This window comes from Motacilla alba, chromosome 1 (genome assembly GCF_015832195.1).
Source record: "Motacilla alba alba isolate MOTALB_02 chromosome 1, Motacilla_alba_V1.0_pri, whole genome shotgun sequence".
NCBI lineage: Eukaryota > Metazoa > Chordata > Aves > Passeriformes > Motacillidae > Motacilla > Motacilla alba.
The window spans coordinates 59,978,517-59,999,976 of record NC_052016.1 but is presented as its reverse complement, the minus strand read 5'-3'; the positions used below and the strand labels follow the sequence as shown (position 1 = coordinate 59,999,976).

Below are 21,460 nucleotides of genomic sequence, written 5' to 3'. Positions count from 1 at the left end.
CCACACCATACATGATCTGGTTCTAAACTACAAAGGTACTTTGTTGTCACTTCTTTCAGTGGTATAGTTGATGATATCTTCACAGTGTGTCTTTCCAGATGAATATTTTGTTCCTTTAAACACTGCTTGGAAAACTGTAACCTAGGAGGGGAAGCTTGCACCTTCCCAGGAGACCTAATGCTTGGGTCATAGGAGCTGCTCCAAGGTGGGAGGAGCAGGAGTTGGGAAACTGCAGTAAGGAAGAGGAAGATGCCTAAAGAGGTAAAAAGCTTCCCTGAGACCAGAGGAATGGAGCAGAGAAGTCTCCAATACAGAACACCTAAAGAAAAGGTGCTCCAAGAAAAAACTGCTCCACTAGGTACAGCAGATAAGCAAGACAATAATGGACAAAGCCTGTTTCCTTTTTCATTAGTTTACTTAGTGCTCCTGAGTTTTCAATATTTTAAAAAATAATATATAATTTAGTCAAAATGGTGTGTTTCACATTTCCCTAAATCTCACAAAGTAGACACACAGGATGAGGACTTGGTCGAACAACGATGCCACCTTGTTGCCAGAGGTGCAGCCAGAGTTCCCTCCAAAGTTTTAAGAAAATTCAATGTTTAATGTTGCTACTAGCAAGAGTCTATACCAAACTCTGCACTTTTAACAACTTCAGGTATTAATTTTTGTAAATAGGAGTTTATTCTGGATTTTTAGATAGAAATCAAATTTCCCAGGCAGCCCTACAAAATAATACTGTATCAGAAAGTACTTCCTCATCCTTAAACAGACACTTCTTGTCTTCTTGCTATGGCAGTCTTGCTTAGAAGTGTTATTTTACATAGTGTCAAAATGTACAATTTATGTTTTTATGAAATGAAGCAGATGTGTACTGAGTTTGTAGCCATTTAAGGCATTTTCCTTCACAGAAAGCTACATCATGAGGCATTCATTTAAACTCTCACCTGCCCTCTGCTACACAAAAAAAAAACTCAACTCGGAAAGCAGCATTAATAAAGCAATAAAGTTTGATTAATTAAATTCTTTTGCCTTGCTTTCTCTTAAGAACATAGCAAATGCACTTTTATCCGCTTCTGGAGTCATAGATCCATATAAATAAATCCTAATATTTTCAGAGGAATAAAATAAATTCTTACTCAACTACTTTCCATCTTGCAATGACTTTGTGCCTTCCACACACACAGGAGTGCAGCCACACCAGTTTTTGTCCCTTGAGGCTTTTCACTCTCTGAGGTGATTTTATCCCCTCTCACACACACCTGAGACTTTAAGAAAAAAATTTTTCCCATTCCATCAATTTTGTGTTTTTCCTGATGAAAAACCCTGTGATCAAATGAAGACTACTCTCAAATCTTACCCCAAAAATGTATGAGCCAACAGGAAGTGCTCACTGAGGAATTAGAAACTGAAAATTCTTGTTGTCTTGTTGACTGATGTACATCCTGCACCAGAAAAGCAAATTATATTGGGTTCATACACACACTGTTCTGCTTGGTTTCTCACCTGTATATAACCTACATCGAGCCAGCATTGCTGGCTCTCCTGCTTGGTAATATTACCTGCTTGCTGGAACTGTATCTCCTGAGACAAAACTTTCTGGGGCTTCCACTACTGGCAAGAAACATTTTTCCAAGATAATCTAGCTTTCATTGGTAGAACAAGAGTGTCTGTCTGTAGCTCAGTACAGCCCTTGAAGAAAACAGGTCTGGAAAGAAAAGCAAAGCTCTTCCAGTGTTATCATACATCTGGCGTCAGGGAGCCCTTATGTTACATTTACCCTCCTCTCTGGGGAAACACATGTTCTCTTAGGGGTGGGGAGGAAGTTATGCAGTTTACAATCCTTACTCTGTGATGTGCAGAAGAGACCTACCTTGGGAATACCAGAAATGAAAGGAACAGAGTTGGAATAAGACCAGGTCTAATGTCTTCCTTCTCTCCACATCCACATTGGTTTATGCATGAGACAAGGGCAGGTATTCCAAGTTCAGCAGATGGAAAGCAGCCATAACTAAAGAGAAGGCTTGTGTATCAATTCTCTTGCCTGTAAATTGGATTAAAATGTTAAGTTAGCATTTCTTAGTGGCAGACAGCTGAATTGCTATAGAGTTTTCTGCAACAAATCAGTCACCCACAGTTTGAGCTAGTAAGCCACAAAGCTGCAAGTTAATACAGGTTGCTTTCCAGAATCCACTAATAACAGGAAGGCTGCTATTCAGCAAACCACAGAGCTTTGCAAAGTGTTTTCTTTAACAATAGCATAAGTGTGCTGCAAAGTGGCAAGATCAAACACAAAAAGAATCCACCAATTTGTGCACCTCTGCAAGACACACACAGGATGATATGCATGAGCTGCACCCTGCAACAACACAAACCCGACGTTAGATTCCACATTTCTGAAGGGAAGGCAGATTTGCACTGTGTTTGGGGTGGGATGGTTCCAATCTGTCATATTCTGCTCCCCTTATTCAAGATAAACTGACCTTTGCTCAGCAATGAGTAGATGGAGATGCTATTTAGCAGGAGAAAAGGCAGTGCATGGGGGTGGGGGCACAGCACCAAATATGTCAGGAACTCTACACACACATTTAGAGATATCCTATTTCAAGATATGCAGGCTCTTGGATGCTGAGGCCCTTGCTGTAATTTCATCTCCATTTTTTTCCTAGATCAGGTCATTTCACTCAGCTCATCTCCCTCTGACAATCAAAAACATGCATGAGAGGTTCCCTCCCTCCTCAGAAGAGGACAGTTCTGTACATCTGCCCAAGAGAAGCCCCTCACTGCTTGAGAAGGGTTTTTTCATGCCTCCATTAACACAAAAATCCTAAATTCCTTTATTGAGTAAACTACAATTTTTACAGTCTGTTGCTGCAGTTAGGATTATTTTAAAATGCTTAAACAGTTTCTTATGCTCTGTTTATTGTCTTTCTCACTGCTCTGCATGAGCTGGCTGCACTCATTATCAGCTGCTGTAGTTAGCAAGGGAATAATGTATGGTGGATTTGTAGGATAATGGAATTAAAGTATGCTTTAAGAATTATTCCAGAAGAAGAAAAAAAATAAAAAAAGCTAAAAAAAAGGAAAAAAGAGAAAATAAACAGACCAAAAAGTTAAAAAGAAAGAGAAAGCTACAGAGGAAAATGAGGCACAGCATTAGGTTTCCTAGCTCACACAACAGCCTGCCAGCTTTCAATCTTCTGAGTAACACAGACTTAGTTCTACTGAAGCAATGTGGAGAATATGAAGAAGCAGACAAAACTAATTTCATGTTTGAGATGTCCAGACTGATATGTTTCCAGAATACTGGAGCCTCTGTTCTGCATGCCAGATTTTTTTTTTTTTTGTTTGTTTTTGTAAAACTATATTTTTCAGCCACCTGTATTAATATTCTAGCACATCCTCACACACCAAATTAGCCCTGGGGCCAGGAAAAGCAAAAATATAGTCAGGGTATCAGCTAGACTGGGGATTAAGAAAGAAAAACAGGCAGGAGGCTTGTTCAGCAATCCATAACAAGCTAGCCACACAGAATTCTTTAATTTCCCTACATTAATTAACAGAAATCAGGACTGTGGAAAGGTCTCAGGAAAAGAAGGGAAGAATGGAATTCAAAGAGCTGTGATGGAACAAGGTAATGTCAGACAATCTGAAACGGATTAAAACAAAGGAAGAAGAAAATTATTAAAAAGTAGATGGGAAGAGAAATCTAAGGGGGGAAAAAACCCAACATTTGACACTCAGGCTGTCCAAGGAACTGGTCACAGCACTGAGCCTGACAGAGTTCAAGAAGTGTTTGGACAATGATTTCAAGCACATTGTGTGACTCTTGGGGTTGCCCTGTGCTGGACTGAGAATTGGACTTGATGATTCTTGTGGATCCCTACCAACTCAGCGTATTCTGTGATAAAGTGTGAAAATGGCAGCATAACCCAAGTGAAAAAAATCACCTTGGAGAAGAAAAATTAACATCTTTAAAAATATGACACAAGAAATTAATTGAATTGACAGAATTATTTATAAGATCTTAAATTAATTTATTGCCTGAATACCTCTGGTAGAAGTTTAATTAAAGCATAATCTACAGAGACTTTTTAAGCTTGGTTTCAAACAGATTCTTAAGCTGCCTATGTTTATGACCAGCAGTACTGTGGTTAGCTAAAGAAGCTCATAAAACCAGTGATCTGCAGGGAACAGGAAGCATCATCTTCCCCATCTGTGATGGTTCATGCTTGTTTTCTGTAAAAGCCCCCCGGACTGGCATCCATCTTACCTGAGCTAGCAGTTCCCTTAGCATGAACTCATCTACCAGGCTTCTCCTATGGTCTGCAGAAATAGGCACCTGCAGGCATTGGTCCCATTGGTTGTCCTAGATATATGCTGGGAAAGGAGGAAGAAGAAGCAGGCTTAATTTTCACAAATGAAAATGGAGCTTGTTTAAAACTTTCTAAATATAAGTGCAGTAGAACACTGGTCTACAGAACTTCCAGAGACTGGCAGTACATTTTAAAGAACCATGTTTGCAGAAACACTTTCTAGTACAGTTAGACTTATTCTTGCCTTATTCTTTAAATACTGCAAGATCAGTAGTTACACCGGATCAAATTTTTTCTGCCTTTTTCAACTTTGGACCCCTAACAAATTTCCAAAACAGTTTTAGATCCCTTTGAAAATTCTACATATGTAGAATGTATATAATTCACACAAGTCAACAACAAAAATAGTTGAAGAATTATTGTAATAATTAAACTTCTTTGTACAAAGTCTTCTGTATTAAATAAAATGCAATGGTGCTGAGGATTCTTCTGGAAAACCAAAATGGAGCACCATCCGAGCATTTTGGTTGCAGATCTTCCCCACCCATAAGACTATTACATTTGTTAATGCTAAAAATTATGCATGAGTTCAAGTAGATGATCATACATTTTATTGATATTATAACTGTTTATTTGCCACCTCACAGTTCAGGGTTCCTTCTTTTTCTTTTTTGGACAGAATTGATGTTCCAGTCCAGCATCACTAAGTAATGGAAATAGTTATTTGCCTTCCTTTAGCTTTTACACTGGAACATGAACTGCAGTACAGTGCACAAGATTTGGGGTGCAATGACATGCCTCACTCATACCAGAGAAGCATTACTAAAACCAATATTTGAGCACTAATAAGCAGGAATTTGTTTTGCATTAAGCATCATCAACTGTCAAATGTTCAGTAAAAGCCTGTGCAGGTTTTTTCACAAATTAAAATAATTTTGCCTAACCAGCCAAAACCTGTTAAAACATCTTTACAATTATCTATCTTAATTTTCTTATGAACACTAGAGGCTGTTACAGCCTTTCCTTGCCATTCTAATTTGAGGTCATCAATCAATGCAGGCATATCACAGCAGAAATTTAATAGGCTTCATTTTCCAGGTGATCTCACTGTTCAAACTAAAAGTAAAATTTGCAGTTAAGGCACGCTATGAAGAAGAATGCATAATTTTGATAGCTGCCACTTTCAGGATGACGTGGTAAAGTTACAGATTTTCCTACAATTTCATTTTAGACAACTAAAAATATCTGATAACTTTAACTTAGAATAAAGGACAATTTTTGTATTTGCTATGCTTCCTTGGGTGCAAGGACTTTCCCAGTGTAATCTTCACTACTTGAATCATTTAGAGATAAATTAGTCTACACTACTGCAATGACAAAAGACATGATGTCTGCAAGTGAAGTATAATTGATATCGGACAGATGACAACCCTGAATGATCAGAATTGAAAGTAGGATGTTTCTTTAAAGATGTTTAGAAACAGGTCACCTCTTCAGTTCATAACTGGAAGTGTCTGGAATCAGGGTAATGCAATGATGACAGGGCACTAGTCAACAACAAAAATTTTGAGAACTGCAAAACTGAAATGGGATGTCAGGTTACATCAGGCCCTGTAGTACCCTCGTGCTCTCATATTTAGATCCTCTTTAGTTTTGTTTTTTTTTCTACTTTCCCTTAATTTTTTTTCATGGCTGCAAATTTTTCTGACATTATTAAATTCCTCTGGCATCTCAGTAGGGCAGAAGAAATTTAAGCCTAATTTACAAAATCACATGGCTAAAATTGCTTTCCTGTTACTTACAGACATTTAGATATGGCACTTTAAACTTCAGCAATCCCTGACCATAAGGGCTGAAAATCAGTAGAAGCCCTCCACCTTAAATTTTCATGGCCACAGGATGAGAAATAAAAATGAAATATATAAACTTCAGGTTTTAAATCACAGATTCTCAGATGTGAGGCCCCATAGAACTGACTGTCCGGCAATCACACTTTGGAACAGACTCTCTTGGACAGAGCTGGAGCTGTCCAAAACAGAGTCATGAAATAAGAACGATGAGTACCTGAGGTCACTGTGGACACTATGTGCTACACACACATATTAATCTGCAACAGCATTTAGCCAAGAAGTGGGAATTAAATGAACCTGACATAAATAATAAGACCATTTGATTATCACTGTCACCTGTAATGGATCATGTCAACTATGGAACAGCTGGCAAGGTGTACTGTGCTCTTGTTCATGTACTAATAAGCAGCTCTGCATGGGTGGTGCTTTACTGACATTGAGTGCTTGTACAAACCTTCACCCTTCGTGCTGCTGGTAAAGATGCCTGGCTGCTCTTATTGTTAGCCACTATTATTTGTATACTATTCAAGAGCCCATAGCAATAGAACAGAACCCTGTCACAAATTAATGGGTCTCTACTAACTGGAAATGTCAATGCAAAAATGAATTTAAAGATGTTAATTTTTCAAGCAACATGAGTCGCCTGACAGCACTTTATTACAGCAATGTTATTGACTCCTTCCCCCTCCCACGGTTTAAAAAGCTACTGCAATAAACATCAGCCGATTAGCTACATCCAGCATGGCCTTTTTGTTTTCAATTTACACATAAAAAACTTAATTTACAGAATGGCTGAGAGAAGCCTGGCTTAATGGAAAGCATTCCTGCCCATGGCAGAGGGATTGAAGCTAGATGATCTTTAAGGTCCCTTCCTCAGGGGAGTTATGAGTGCTGCTTATGTCAGTCACTTTCACATGGATATATATTCAAGGTCTGCATAAACCCAGCTTGAGGCATAAGCAGCATTTCTATCTCTACATTCTACAAAATCATAGCACGAGGTCTGGCCCACAGTAAAAACTAACAGCACTTTGGCAAAGCTTGCAAGCAATCAAAAGTATTACGAACTGCTTCACAAAAATCCGACCTGAAAAGCAGTCCAAAATAATGCCTGATGCTTTTAAAGCATTAGAAGCATGCATCATGATTAAAACCAAGCTATTTCTGACCATCCATAGCAAGGGTTCCCTAGATGTGGATATGCTTCATACGTCTATTTGTTTCACATTCACTATCTTACAAATAGCCCTCAGCTCTTGTGGGGTTTCACCCCCGGATTGGGATGACCCCGAAAGATGGAAAAGTCCCTCCTCCAACCCGTGCCTTCGAAGAAAGACTCAGTAGTCTTCTGTTGTCTGTTCTCAAGGTTGTTTATTGTTGGTTATCTACAAGATTCTTCTCCCTGAACTGCTGTGGCCCGTTCAGCAGCTCAGACAAAGGCACACTGCCCTCCCAGGGGGCTGGTGCCATCTTTTATATCATATATTACGTACTACATGTTTATGCTTTTTCTCCAATACCTACTATCTATATTGAATGGTGACTTTCTACTCTAAACCAATCTGTGAGTGCCAACATCACCAAAGACATGGAGGTTAGGAAGGAGAAAGAAAGAGGACAGGGCACACCCAAGTCCCTCCATCTTAGATCTCCCGACCCCCATGTACAAAACTTGGACCCCTGCGTACAAGGCTTAAAACCCCCCTGTACAGCACTCAGAAATCCTACCCTTTACTTCATGACTACTTCTACTACAATATCTAAACTTTTGTGACTTCTTGTTCTTCCTGCAAAGTTGGCAAACTGTTCCATGGGTCAGATTCAAAGCCACAGGGGTCTCTGGCTGCATGCCAGGGTCTCAGATGCTTTTGACCCGGGTCTGGAACGTCCGAGGATGTCTGTGGGACATTCTGAGTTCTGACAAGCTCTTTAGGTGAATTTCTAAGATGTTTAATAGCAAACATTTACTAAAATGCAGTCGCTTCTCCTATGAGAAGTCACACAGTGTGATCCTCGAATTGCAAAATGACCTCATGACTCAATAGGTAAGACAAAGAATATTCCCCACTCCCTTTTCATTTTAAACCTTTCATCAGACAGGAACAGATTTTTATCACAGCCAAGTCTTCTGAAGATATAGATGCTGCATTTCTCAGTTCACACTTTACCTTTGAGACAGAATTCCACAGGGGGAAGTCTACTTATTTAATGGCCAGATTGTCCCAGACTTACTTCTTTTCAAATATCACGAGCAGTGAAAGAAATTGTGGACAGTGATCTCACTCCCACCAGATGAACACAACTTTCAACACAACTGTAAACAAATTTATCTATTGTCAATAATAAAAGAGCAATTCTCTCCATTACAATGAGAGAGAGTCTCTAGGGTTGTTATAGCTGTTACCACATCTGGTATTTCTCAGCAGTGAGAGACACTGACAGTTCCCACTCACAGCCTCAGGATGGTCTTCACAGTAGTAAACAGAGGAGCACCTGCACCTGGTCCTTTTATTAGTGGCTATTTGTATACATTCAAAACCCTTCAAAATCTGCTTGCCATGAACATTTAACCACTTCAGAGAGATAAAGGAGACCAAATCCATACTCTAAAAAGGCACAGTAATAGAATCTTCTGTTTTCTTTCTCAGTACACACATTTTCTTATTTGTAAACAGAACTAATTTTAACCTGGCAAAGATTTCTGTAAAAAATGACAAGCCTTCCTCACACTACCACCAAGGGTTCTGAACCTGCTGTACAAGAAAAAAAAAAAGGTTATATTTAAGTAATTATATTACATTAAAAAGTAGTTTTGATTTCATGCAAAAAGGTTCTTGTGATTTAGAACAAGTCCCTGGGAACTTTGCATGTGTTAATCAAGCTCAAACAAGAGTGAGTGGACAGGTATATAACATATAATATTGAAGGGAGGGGAAAAGCATCAACTGGGGAAGGCATTCAGAAGGGTTAACATTAGCCCCTGCAGGTTAATGCCTCAATTGCTTTCTCTAGCCAGTAAAGAGATAAAGGCTTCTCAGAGAGTCATTCAGAGTCGAAGATTTGTTTAGCTACACTGAATCTCTCTGGAGGACTTCAACTTGTTAACTTCAGAAGCAGCCTGCAGAGAGATTAGCCTCAAAAAGATCACACTTGCTTTTGTGAACACTCCCCAGTATTTATTTACCTTCCATCAGCAGCTGAAATTCACTAGAGAGATGCACTGTTGGGTTTTCTGTATTGAACTCTGAACACTGTGCATTGCACATGGACTGAAGCTCACACAGCTGGAGCTTAGCACTTCTGATGGAATCACTGGAACAGCATCCACAGCACTGCTCGGATGACTGCAGGATTGAATTTTTTCAAGTGCCTCGTTGAAGTGCTCTGTCTGAAGGCCACCTGGATGCTGCCATACAAAGGACTGCTGTGCCCCAGCACCTTCAGAATCCACTCACTGTGCAGCCATGCTGGCACAGCTCCTTCTCTCACTCCAACTGCTCCTCGTATCACTGGAGCAGCCGTGGGAGCTGGGCTTTTGTGATCAAGCTAAACACAAAGAATCTCACAACTTTTGAGAGCTACTGTCAACAATTTTTATGATTCTCACATAGTAGCAAGCAAAAAGGAAAATGGCCTTTTCATCTCAAACACATAATAAAGTTGGATTTTGTGACAAGAACACAGGAAAAAAACATACTTATGACAGAACCATTATTATCAGGGCCATTTTCTAACTTCTACTGTTCTACTCTATTTCATCAGATCATTGTGCTTTCCTCCCTGAAAAACGTCTATGATATCTTCAAATGTTATCAAAATAAAACTTTATGAACTCATATAAACCAAAAGAACAGTTAGAGATATTTGAAAGTTTCGGTGGGACCTTTCACAATTTATGCTTCTGCCAAATATTTTTTCACAAACTATCTTTGTAGCATAAATCAGCCATCCTTTTATAAATGTAGAATACAGAAAAAAGACTCTTCAAATTAACTTCAGCAAAGGCACAACAAAATGAAGCATGAACACCAAAAAAATCTTTTCTTTAATACCATTCAGATTATAATCAGAGCTGAAAACAACAAAACTGCCAGGTAGAGTTGATTTCCAAAGTACATCATAAAGTATGGACAGACAGACCAGTACAAATCTGGGAGCACAGCATTTCCACAATTTTCTAACAACTCCCAAGCCCTAGAAACCTTAAGTTTCCTATACAACCATGTCAAACACAACTTAACAAAATGAACTTGCAAAGGTCAAGTCAACTAGCAAAGATTGGTAAATATGTTTTAGCACTGAAATAGTCTCTTTACCAAACAGAAAAGCCACGGTCAGATTTGAGAGGCCATATTGAGACAAAGGTGTAATGAACAGAGTACTAAAAATACCGGTTATTTTTCCAAATGAACAAATTCTTAGCATGTTACATAAACTACCTGCAATGCAGTATGTCAAATACTTTATGCTCTGTTATAACCTAAGTAACAGCATGAGAAATGTTAGCCACCACATGAAATAATTTTTACATAACCCTCAATTATGTAAACATCAGAGCATCCTAGTTTCAAAATGCAGTTAACCACAATTCCCTTTCAAAAACACTGCACCTTTAGACAGGAAAAAAAAAAGATTCCTGTTTGTTATATTCCAATATGAGGTGCTTTCTCAAGCATTCAGTCAAGAGATTTGCAGCTAAAAATTACAAGCAATTAATTTTGCTCATACTAATTATATTGTGGCATTAGACTAACAAAAAACAAGGCACTCTGCCCTTTGGGGCAGTGTTCTGTAGAATTCTGCATAATAACTATCTTTTGGCTCAAAATTAATCCCAAAGCATGCTGAATAATTAACGGGAACAGTTTTTAATTATTATCAAACTCTAAGAATAGGATAGGAACAACGTTTGCACTTTTTCATTTAGTTGTTTATTAAAGTAAAGAAAAATACAGAATTTTGCAGTTTATCTTAAAGTTGGAAGCTGTCTATAGGCAAATATTGATTTCTGGAGAGTTTTTCTTTATTTCCTCAGCTCACACCCACTCAGAAGGGCATTATGTACTTCTGCATTATCTGACACATTATCTGAACATCTTTCTAAAGCACGGTGATTGCACAGGACAGTTGTATTTGTGAGAATACTCATTTAACCAAGCATTGCAATACCCATTGTTCAAGTCAGTAGAACAGAAAAAAATGCAATATGGTAAGATTTTGCCAAATACATTAAATCACAGCACAGACAACCAGTTCAAGAAAAGCAGCAATTTCTCTACTTAAAATAGACAACTGATAGTGTACACATGGCAATTTCTAATCTGAACAAAAATATTTCAGTGAATTCTATGCTGCTTTTTATGTAACAGGCAGCAACAAAACCAAGACTTCTTGCTGGAAAGAACCAGCACTAGTTTACTGAAAAAGGAATGACATATTTGACCAGTCTACCCATTCCCAAATTCACTTCAATCCTTCCCAGCTGATGGCACTTCATGTGAGGAGACTAGGTCTCACAAATTCTCTGAAACTGAGTTTAATTAAAATTCACAGTATGTCAAAACGAAGTCTTAAAACACAGAAATCTCTGCATTCTCCTTTATCTCAAATACTTGCAGCAATTAAATCTTAGAATTACTTTGGAACACTTGGCAGATGTTTACTTATTTGAGTAATAAACTCCTGAAATTTCCCCTCTACTTGAGATTAATACTTGAGCCAGGTGAAAGCTGTTCCCTTAAAAATGGAAATAACTTTAGGAAAAAAAAAATACAGAAAAAAACCCAACTTTTAGCACACAGTAAGAATAATTTAGTAGCAACGTCATAACACAGTTTTCCCCTTCATGAAGCAGGCTCAACAATATCCAGTATTTTAAGTATCTATTGATGGCAGCTGTGTTTACTCTTGTGGTGTCAGTAACACCTGTAACGAAGTCTGTCTTTCTTACAGCAACATAACATGCAATCAGCCTGTTCTACTAGTCAGGGAAGAATCAGTGCACGAGTTACTGTATTTTAAGAGAAAAATGAACCCTTATCTCTGTTTCCAAAGAAAAAATCAAATCCTGGGAAGTCATTTCTGCTTGCTTTAAAAAAGTCCAATTCATCAGTTGCATTTTGGAGTTCCAAAATAAATAGACCCCTGCTGCACAACAATGACACCTATTCCCCAGCTTTCAGGAGATGTTATGAGCTCCCAACACGATCTCTGGGAATGAGCCGTAGATCTGAACCATGCTTTAGAAACACATTTCCTAAACAAAGAAAGAAAACAGGATGTATTACTAACCAAGAAAACACAATGTTCCCTCAATAGACACATTTAAAGGATAACAGTGTTAAGTCAGTGTTTAACAGCTTCATAGTAATTCCTCTGACATACCAGGAATAAAGTCTTTATGCTTCCACATAATTCTACCTTGCCTCTCTTTTTCCAAAGAGCTCTTTATTTCAAATGAAAATGCTAGGCCTTGCAAAGTGCAGCCTTTCAAACTCTGCAGTTCCACACTCGAATGCCTCATTTCACTTATAAGCCATAATTTCAAGAACAGAAAACAAAGTTTTACTTTTCCACAATTATTTTGTTTTCTTGAGGTCATTCATGCTTTCATTCATTTTCAGTTCTCTCCCTGGTTCAGTACTTATCAATGTCTAACTTCAGAACCCCAACTGTACTTTTCTTTTAGGAAGGTTCTCCAAATGTCCAAGCACAAAAATCCCTTTCAACTTCTTATTTATTACTATGTTATCTTAATTATCATAGTCTTTTCAAGAAGACATAATAAAAATTAGAAGGTTTTAATATTTAGATGTGTTGATTTTTTTAATGTATCCAGGTTGCTATTTTTTTTATTAAATGTAACATTTGAAAATGAAACCGCATCACTAAATGATGTATATACTTAACAATACATGGAATATTTACTTTTTTGCTTCATACTACTACTGCACAGAATCAACTATATTTGATTCCTTATTCAACCTTGAATTAACTTCTAAAACAGAGTAATTCTATTTCTTTCCCAAGCATCCCATTCCAGGGATGTAAACTGCTCTCACAAATAAGATTACGATACTTGACATCCATTTAAATTGTCTGCATATTAGAACAAAGCTACCCTTTTCTGAACTCCAGCAAGTGGATCGGGATCAAAATCATTGTATATATTCAACATAATGACCCTTAGAAAATCAATTCAAAATAACATCATATCAGAAGACATTCTGATCTTACAGATCTGCCAAGAACAGGTACTGAAGAGATCTATAAAACCCACTGAATGCAAACCTGTCTCACCAGCAAAACAGAGAACTGCCGACTAACCTTACTCTTCTAGACTGGAAACATCTTTTTGTAATGGCCATCATAAAATTCTGAACATATTCAAACAGGCCTCAGCTGCGTCTCATGGAGACAGTAGCTCACCTCACCTTGGTCTGTTTTCATCATTATTATTACACTGGTTTTATTAAAGTTATAGCATACTACTCCCTGAACTATCAAGGATTTAAAATTGAAATCAATATAGGGATTAAGTGCTAAGCCTAGCTCTTTCAGCTTTCATTTCCCCTGCTCCATGAAATCATGTAAGGAAAATGAAAGTCATACTTGAGTGCTTTTTTTCAGAAAGGAAAAGAAATTGTGCAACAGTACAAAACCCCTGAAATCCCCAGGGATTACTAAAATTTTATTCCCTGTGTATCTTTTTTTGGAAGTTTTTGAAGACTAAAGTAACTGTAAAATCTGTAGGAACTCTGATATATGAAAAAAAATAGAAGGAAGAAGGCGAAAAAGTAGATTTTGAGATACCAATTAATGAGGCTGAACAGAAGATTCAACCAAAATTATGTATGTTTACTTGTAAACTGAGGAGGGATTTTGGTCTGAGCACTAGGTTTGGTGCAGGCTGTATTTTGCTTGTTTTGTTTGGGTTGATTTTGGAGGTTTGTTTTATTGTGGGCTGGTTTGTTTTGTTCCAGTTAAGGGCAACATCACACAGCACTGCCAGAACACCTATGCTAAAAACCATAATCCATGTGTCTAATTTTACATCTGCAGAATAAGGCAGTGATGACAACACTTTGCATCTAGATGCTTTAAATTTACCCGTTTCTTGATCATGTGATGCTTTCTTATACTACTGAGTAATTCCTCAAAGTTTATAAGAGTTTAGAAGAGGTAAAGCAAATCAACTGGAGATGTGAATTCAATATGCACAGCTGCAAGCACAATGAACTACTGTATGGATGCCTTCATTCAGCAGTCAAGTAGTGCTAAATACACTTACTTGAAGGGATTAAAAGGATTAAGCTACAACTAATTTAAGCTACATAATACAAAATGAAAACATACTGCTGAGGAAGAGAAACAGCCTTAGTGTACCTTAAGCAATTTTAACATTTTGCCTAAGTATTCATCAGTGGTCATGTGAAAATGTGGCTTTACGTGTGGATGATGATCTAGTAACTAAAGTAAATTATTAGATTTATCATCTGTTTTTAATGCACTTGGTTATGGGATCATGATGAGGACAGCATCAGCTGAGAAGTCTGCCTGAGACAGTACACCTGTGAAATCACAATCCATGTACTAAGGCAGGACAGAAATCTCTGGTGGAGCAGAAAAGCCAAACACTTATTTGACCTTCATTTTCAAATGTTGTTGATGCAATCACAGACCTCAAAAATAGGTCTCTACACTTAAATAGTTTCTTTTACAACTCAAAAAAATTCCCCAAACTTATGTCAAGCAACTGCTTTTCTCACCATCAGATACTGTTCTGTGCTCTGCAAGGATTTACTCTATATTCTCTAGTTTACACAGCAAGGTGTGCTGAAAATTCCTTGTTTTATTTTTCCTGTGGTAACTTCAGTAATGACTGGCAGTCAAAGGGCATAAATGAGACAGATGGATGGATGCATGGACTTAATGCAAAAACCAAAATACCAGCAAGTCTCCATCAACCATTCATCATGTTTGCAAGCAAGAGTAAAATTATTCTGTTTTCACTGAATGATTGGATTCCATAAGCAACAAAGCCATTTTTACTAGTACTAAGTAGGTTAGAAATGTTCACAACTTTCTATCAAGATACTCTGTTACACTCTCTTCTCAAATTGTTTGAGATTAGAACACTGTAATTATTTCCCAATTAGTTTAACAGTATAGCTTTTCAAGAACGAGTCCACACAATCTGCCTCTGGACAGCAGACCATTATTGGTACAATTCAACCTGTGTACTCTGTTTCCACGTCCTTCAGGAGGTGATGGGAAAGGGCCTTACACTTTCCTGTGACAGAGATAAACTCTTCTCTCATGGCCAGCCTTGACATCTGAAATCAGGGATTTCTGGCATGGAAGCCCTTGCTGAGAACAAAAGAGCTATCAGCAAGAATCAAAAAATGGTTTGACTTGAAAGAGACCTTTATGACCACTTAGTTCCAACCCAACTCTTCTGAAAACACACTCTCCAAAGCCCCTGGAGTTCCTGCTCTAAAACTCTTTTTGTAACGTATCTCATGAGAAGTGCTGCCAGAACAGCAAGTACTACTGAATTAGACAGAGCAGGGGGGAAATTTAGCTTTTACTTATTCTGCAGTAGCACTTTAATACTGAATAGCTTTTAGACTGCACCTTAAATGCAAAGCTCTGAAGATCAGAAGCTCACCACTTTTTCACAGAACTAAATAAGCACTGAACACAAAAACCTCCACTGTTTTTTGGATTTAACCTTTTACACACTACAATGCACATAGTTTTCAACTACTGGGTAATGCTCCTCCCCTTTCAGAGGACAAAACCTAAAATGTAATACAACCTCATGTGCTATACATTAGACTGAGAGAAAAAGAACAAGTTTTAAATACTGGGATTCATACACAGTAGCTTACCTGCTGTCTGTGCAGGGTTTATTCCTATACCATCTAAGAAGAAGGAAAAAAAGAGAAAAAAAGAAGATGAAACAGACACATTACATTTATTATATTAAACCTGCAAATCAAAAAACATACCAGTAAGATACAACTATTACATCAGGTCATCGTGCAGCTATTTCCTATAACCAAAAACATGGGAAGTGACAAGAAAGCTTCTGCATAGAGAAGTCCAAGCTACATATTTGGACAAAACTGAATTAGTGGTTTAGTATCTTCACCCCATGCATAAGAAATTCAAATAATGCTGCAATATTATTAAATTCAATTTGCAGTAAGTAGAGTTTGTGAAACATGAGACAGTATTGATTTTATCAATAAACTTTCACTGAAACCTCAATACAAAAACTATGAAAAATATATATAAACTATACTCTTACCATTTGTTATAATGGCACTTGTTGCTGCAGGAACTTTGAACTAAAGGAAATAAGAGTAGGACAAAACAGCATAAGAGACATAGTTAAAGCAGAAAATATATGAGTAATATTAAAATTTTAATTTTAGCTGGTTCAAAACCAAAAAGAATGAGAAGAGGTCCTTGAGATTTATAGATATAAGTAACTTTAATGGAAATGGATGACTATTTTAGTAGTAATTCCACAAATGTAATGGAATCTTTTTTTTAACTATCATGCAAATGTACACCTGAGACATGTCCCAGGCAGCTCTAAAATATGAAGGAAAAAACCCAACAGATACCACACACTATAAATGGGATTTTTTCTAACTAGGGCAAGTCTGGTTATGAGCTGGCAAATTTTAAGTTTTTGAGAGATGTCTCAGTAGAAACTTGCTAAGTCCAAATAGCCGGAACTTAAACACTTCTCTGCCCTGAGAGTTGTAATCACAGAGAGGATAATGCACTTCTCCTGAAGAACAACTAACAACTGTACCCTAATTTTGATCTTTTCCATATATGTATATCTCAAGGTACCGTGAAAATGGTTCTTGAATCACAACACACTACATAAGTTAATGTTAAGCTATGCAGTTCAAGGAATGAAAAAAACATTCATTTAACATAAAAGTTATCTGTTACTCTTTTCAATGCCAGGTCACAAGGGGCTTCATTCCTGGGCTAGAGTTTAACAATCTTTTTTTGCTCTTTCCTAACAAAGCACTTCATTCTGTCTGGTCTCAAAGAGATGCAAAAAGCTTCAGTGCTGAAGCTGAAGTCCAGAACAGCCTGAGATCAAACTCCCATAGATACTCAAAATACTCACACCACTTAATACTCAAAATACTTACACCATGGCATCCTAAATGTGAATATTTAAGTCAGTAATGATTCTCTAAATCCATTACTCAGATGACCCTATCACTAACTAACATTAGGTTCCAATGAGTAGGTGATGTTAACAGGTTCAATGGCAACCCCCACCAGAAGTGACACCTCCCTTTCAACATCTCCAACTATTCAGTCACACTCATTTCTGGTACCTCGTACTTGCTTGTTAGACTTTTCAGTCTAGGTCTCTATGTATGGGTTGTGTTGGCACAGCTGTATAAATACAGAATAGAAATAACTGGGGAAAACATAGTAAAAACCCCCAATTAAATCATCAAATATCTTTAGCAGCAAGCAATATTCTGTAAGTTCTCTCCAAGTAAATTTACAACAAAACCAATCCACAACCTCCCCCCACAAGCTGTGTTTCCTCTATTCATTTCTGTCACATAGTGGTGTAACAATAACAACATAAGGAGACACAAGATGTGGAGTCTCTTATCCTTCCTAACTATTTCATTACAACAGCAATGCTCAAACAAAAGAAATTTTCAATAACCCAAAACTTCCCAAGTTTTCCTAAAAAGACAGAGGGAGAATTGCAAGGACAGACTCTCAGCTGATTTTCTGCCAGTGAGATGAAGAGAGTCATCATGCTTCTAAGCACTTGATTTCACATCCAGTGAATGTCTCTTAATCTTTGCATGCTTAATCTGAAACAACATAATACATCTCTTCAAACACATTATGTGAGCAATCTAAACACCTAATGATACAGGATTCCATGTCAAAGATCAACACAAAGAACACGCTATCCCCATCTTCCCTTAAGACAGTTTTTTGAATCTATCCCATATGGCTGATCTCAATACCTTCCACAATCAAAAAACGTGTCTTCCAAAATCAGAGATTACTAGAACTGAATGTGAAAAGTTTACTGATAATTCTGAAGAACTTTTCTGATATTCCACATAAGAAATTTCAGTACTAAGTATCGAAGAGCAGTACCTTTTAATTCTCTTCACTGTCACAAAACTTTAAATCACTGCTATAAAATGGTTAATCACAAAAACCAGAGATCACCTTAATGCCATCTGCTGATGCATACATTGAGCAAGGATCACTAAGTTTAGGATTCTGCAAGTTCTGCCAGGCTCCCACTGAGGCCAGTAATGCTTGCTACCATCTGTAACCAACAGCAGCTTCTTGAGCTGAATTAACCACTGCATTTTTATCATTGAAAAAGCTTTAGCTTTCAAGAACATGCAAAATTATAAAAACCAACATCACCACTCTCTACTTACTTCTTCTGCAGCAAACTTGAGGACAGCTGTGAAAGGTGTGCTCTCAGGCACGCTTAACCTGAAATCACAACACAAGTAAAACGCGGCTGCCAAAACAGACCTAAAAGCAACTTTATATCTGCTGTTGAACTACTGACTGAAACTTCACTTTTACCAATGGAAATATTTTGGACAAAGCTGTGCAAGCTCTGTTCAAGGGGAGAACAGTCCCTGGGGGCCGTGAGATGCTTCAAGAGAAGCTTTTTTAGCAAAGAACAGGAATACCTTCAAGTGTCAGCAGATGTGGCAAGTCCCAGGACGTGTGGGATTAAGCTCCATAGCAATGTCCTCTCCACAAGGAGAGAACTCGGCCTCAAGGTGTGGCAGGGATGATTCAGGCGGAACATCAGGAAAAATTTTTTACTGAAAGGGCTGTCAAGCATTGGAACGGGCTGCCCAGGGTGGAGTCCCCGTCCCTGCAAGTGTTCAAGAGAGGCCTGGAGGCGGCCCGTAGTGCCATGGCCTGGCTGACCAGGCAGTGATCGGGCAAAGGTTGGACTCTGCGATCTCAGAGGTCTTTTCCAACCTAAGGGACTCTGTGATTCTAGGGAAGCCGCGCACAGCAGCGGGGCAAAGCGGGAAAGCCCCGAGAGCAGGGCTAACCACGGACATCGCCTGTCACTCCACACGGAGGGAGACAAACGCCGTTCCCGCTGGCGGAATGTCCCGCCGGGATGGCCATTTAGAGGCCATCCATGATGTGCCCCGGTTTCACTTCCCGCCGCCCCACGCAGCGCCGACACTCACACTTTGTAAGGCAACCGGGGGTCCGAGGTGAGCGTCACTTTGAAGGTGACCTTGGACCTGTGGAGAGAGCAGAGGGTGAGGGCTGGGCGAGGGAGCGCGGGGGCTGCGGAGCCTCCGGGCGGTCCCTCACTCACATGGTGCCTCCGGGGCCGCCGCCGCTCCCTCCGACACGTCAGCGCCGCCCGCAGCTCGGGGGCCTTCGCCGGCCCTGAGCTGCCCCAGGCGCGCCTGAACACAAAGGGAAGATAACGTGCCCCTCCGACCCGTTGTGAGGCAGGGAGCGGCCGTGCTCTTTCTCATTGCCTCACTGCAGCTGGGAAGGAGAGAGTCTGAGGGGTGGGCGAGGCGCAGCGGAGAACGGCGGGGAGGATTTCTAATGAGGCAGTAGCTGTGGCTGTTCCGCGGCAGAGGTAGGACCCCGGCCCTTGGAGCCGGCGCTTCCGTAGGCGCTGCAGGGAGACGCGGGCGGGACGGGAAGGAGCGGGGCAGGGATCGGGCCGGGAACTCGGGATCGGCGAGCTGCCGTCATACAGGGAGTATATAGGAGTGAGGGTTTGGTAACCGGAGGCCACATCTGGTGTGCTGTGTCCATTTGTGGGCTTCTCAGTGCAAGAGGCTCCTGGAGAGGGTGCAGCGCGAGAGTACAAAGATGGTGAGGGGTCTGGTGCGTCTTACGAGGGGGAGAGAGGAGAGCTGGGCCTGTTCAGTCTGGAGAGATGACTGAGAGGGGATCTCATTAATGCATATGAACACCCCAAAGACGAGTGCCAAGAGAATGGTGCCAGACTTCTCAGTGGTGCCCAGCGACGGGGTGAGGAGCGATGGCCAGGAACGAACTGAAACACAGGAAGGTCCATCTCGACGTGAGGAACAACTTCTTTACACTGAGAGGGACAGCCCTGGAACAGGCTGCCCAGGAAGATCGTGGAGTCTCCCATTCTGGAGACATTTGAATCCCACCTGGATACACTCCTGTGTATTCTGTTCCAGGGGACCCTGCCTTGGCAGGGGTTTGGAGTAGATGATCTCCAAAGGTCCTTTCCAACCCTAATTTTTGTGATCCTGTTTAGCTCTCAAACCAGAATGGTCTGCAAATGCTTGTTTAAGTTATGCAGGCAAAAATGGATGCAAACACTGATTCCTATCCCCTTAATATTTAAAACTGTTCACATCTTCTTTGTGATGAGGGAGCTAGAACAGGAGTTTTGTTTGGATAATGATGGATACTTTTATGGCAGAAAAACAGCCGGTTCCAGTTTTGTTTGTGACTTTTGACTAATCAATTTCTCTTTAATAAGGTGCCATGGAACTGCAAAGTAGTTTTTGTCTTTAATAGTCATTTATCTGCTAATGGAGATGATGACAGAGTTTTCAACTCTGATATGTCAGTATTTTCCTTATAGGAGATATTTTGTCAGATTTCCCCCCTGCTGTTTGCAGGCAGGACAGCATTCGGTGCTGATGAAGTGCTTGGTGTCACACACTGCTTGCCAAACTGGTCATGGCAAAGCATTTATTGTGTTCACCTTCACTAGGGTCTCATTAGGGTTAAGGCAGATGCTGTACAAAAGGCAGGTGATACATTCAAGTCGTTAATTTTTTTTCCCAAGGACCGGCTTCCTGCCCAGGTATGAAATCCAGCTTTTCACCTTTGTGCTGTTCTTATAAGAACATAGATCAAACTGAAAAAAAATTAATTAAAAACCCAAGAATTTCACTATCAGCTTGTCCAATGGCCTTCATATTTCCCAGTATCATCTGCATTTATGTTACTGTGTCTTTTTTCATAGCTCTGTTGAATTTGTGGGTTGTACACATCGTGTAATCCATTAATGATCTCATGGCTTTTTTATCCCCCTGCTTTTAAGAGATCACACCTGAAATTGGAGCTAATTAATAGTCATCTCTTAGTATTTAACCTTGCATTTGGTGCATTTAGCTAAATGCCATCCTATATTTATCATTGCCCTTTTCAAAATCATCTGGTTTTTTATGTATTTTATGGCTTTGGCTTATGAAGCTCTCTTATCTGTAGCTT

The 21,460-nt window shown here is 39.3% G+C and overlaps 1 protein-coding gene across 1 annotated transcript; it reads right to left on the bottom strand.

Moving 5' to 3' along the window:
* Nucleotides 1-10,181: 10,181 nt before the first annotated feature.
* On the bottom strand, nt 10,182-19,639 carry UFM1 (ubiquitin fold modifier 1). Its single transcript, XM_038143038.1, has 6 exons — nt 19,557-19,639; nt 19,423-19,479; nt 18,637-18,694; nt 16,482-16,521; nt 16,060-16,092; nt 10,182-12,422 (listed from the first exon to the last, which is right to left on the bottom strand). Coding segments are annotated over exons 1-6 (258 nt in total). The 5' UTR covers nt 19,559-19,639; the 3' UTR covers nt 10,182-12,354.
* Nucleotides 19,640-21,460: the final 1,821 nt, after the last annotated feature.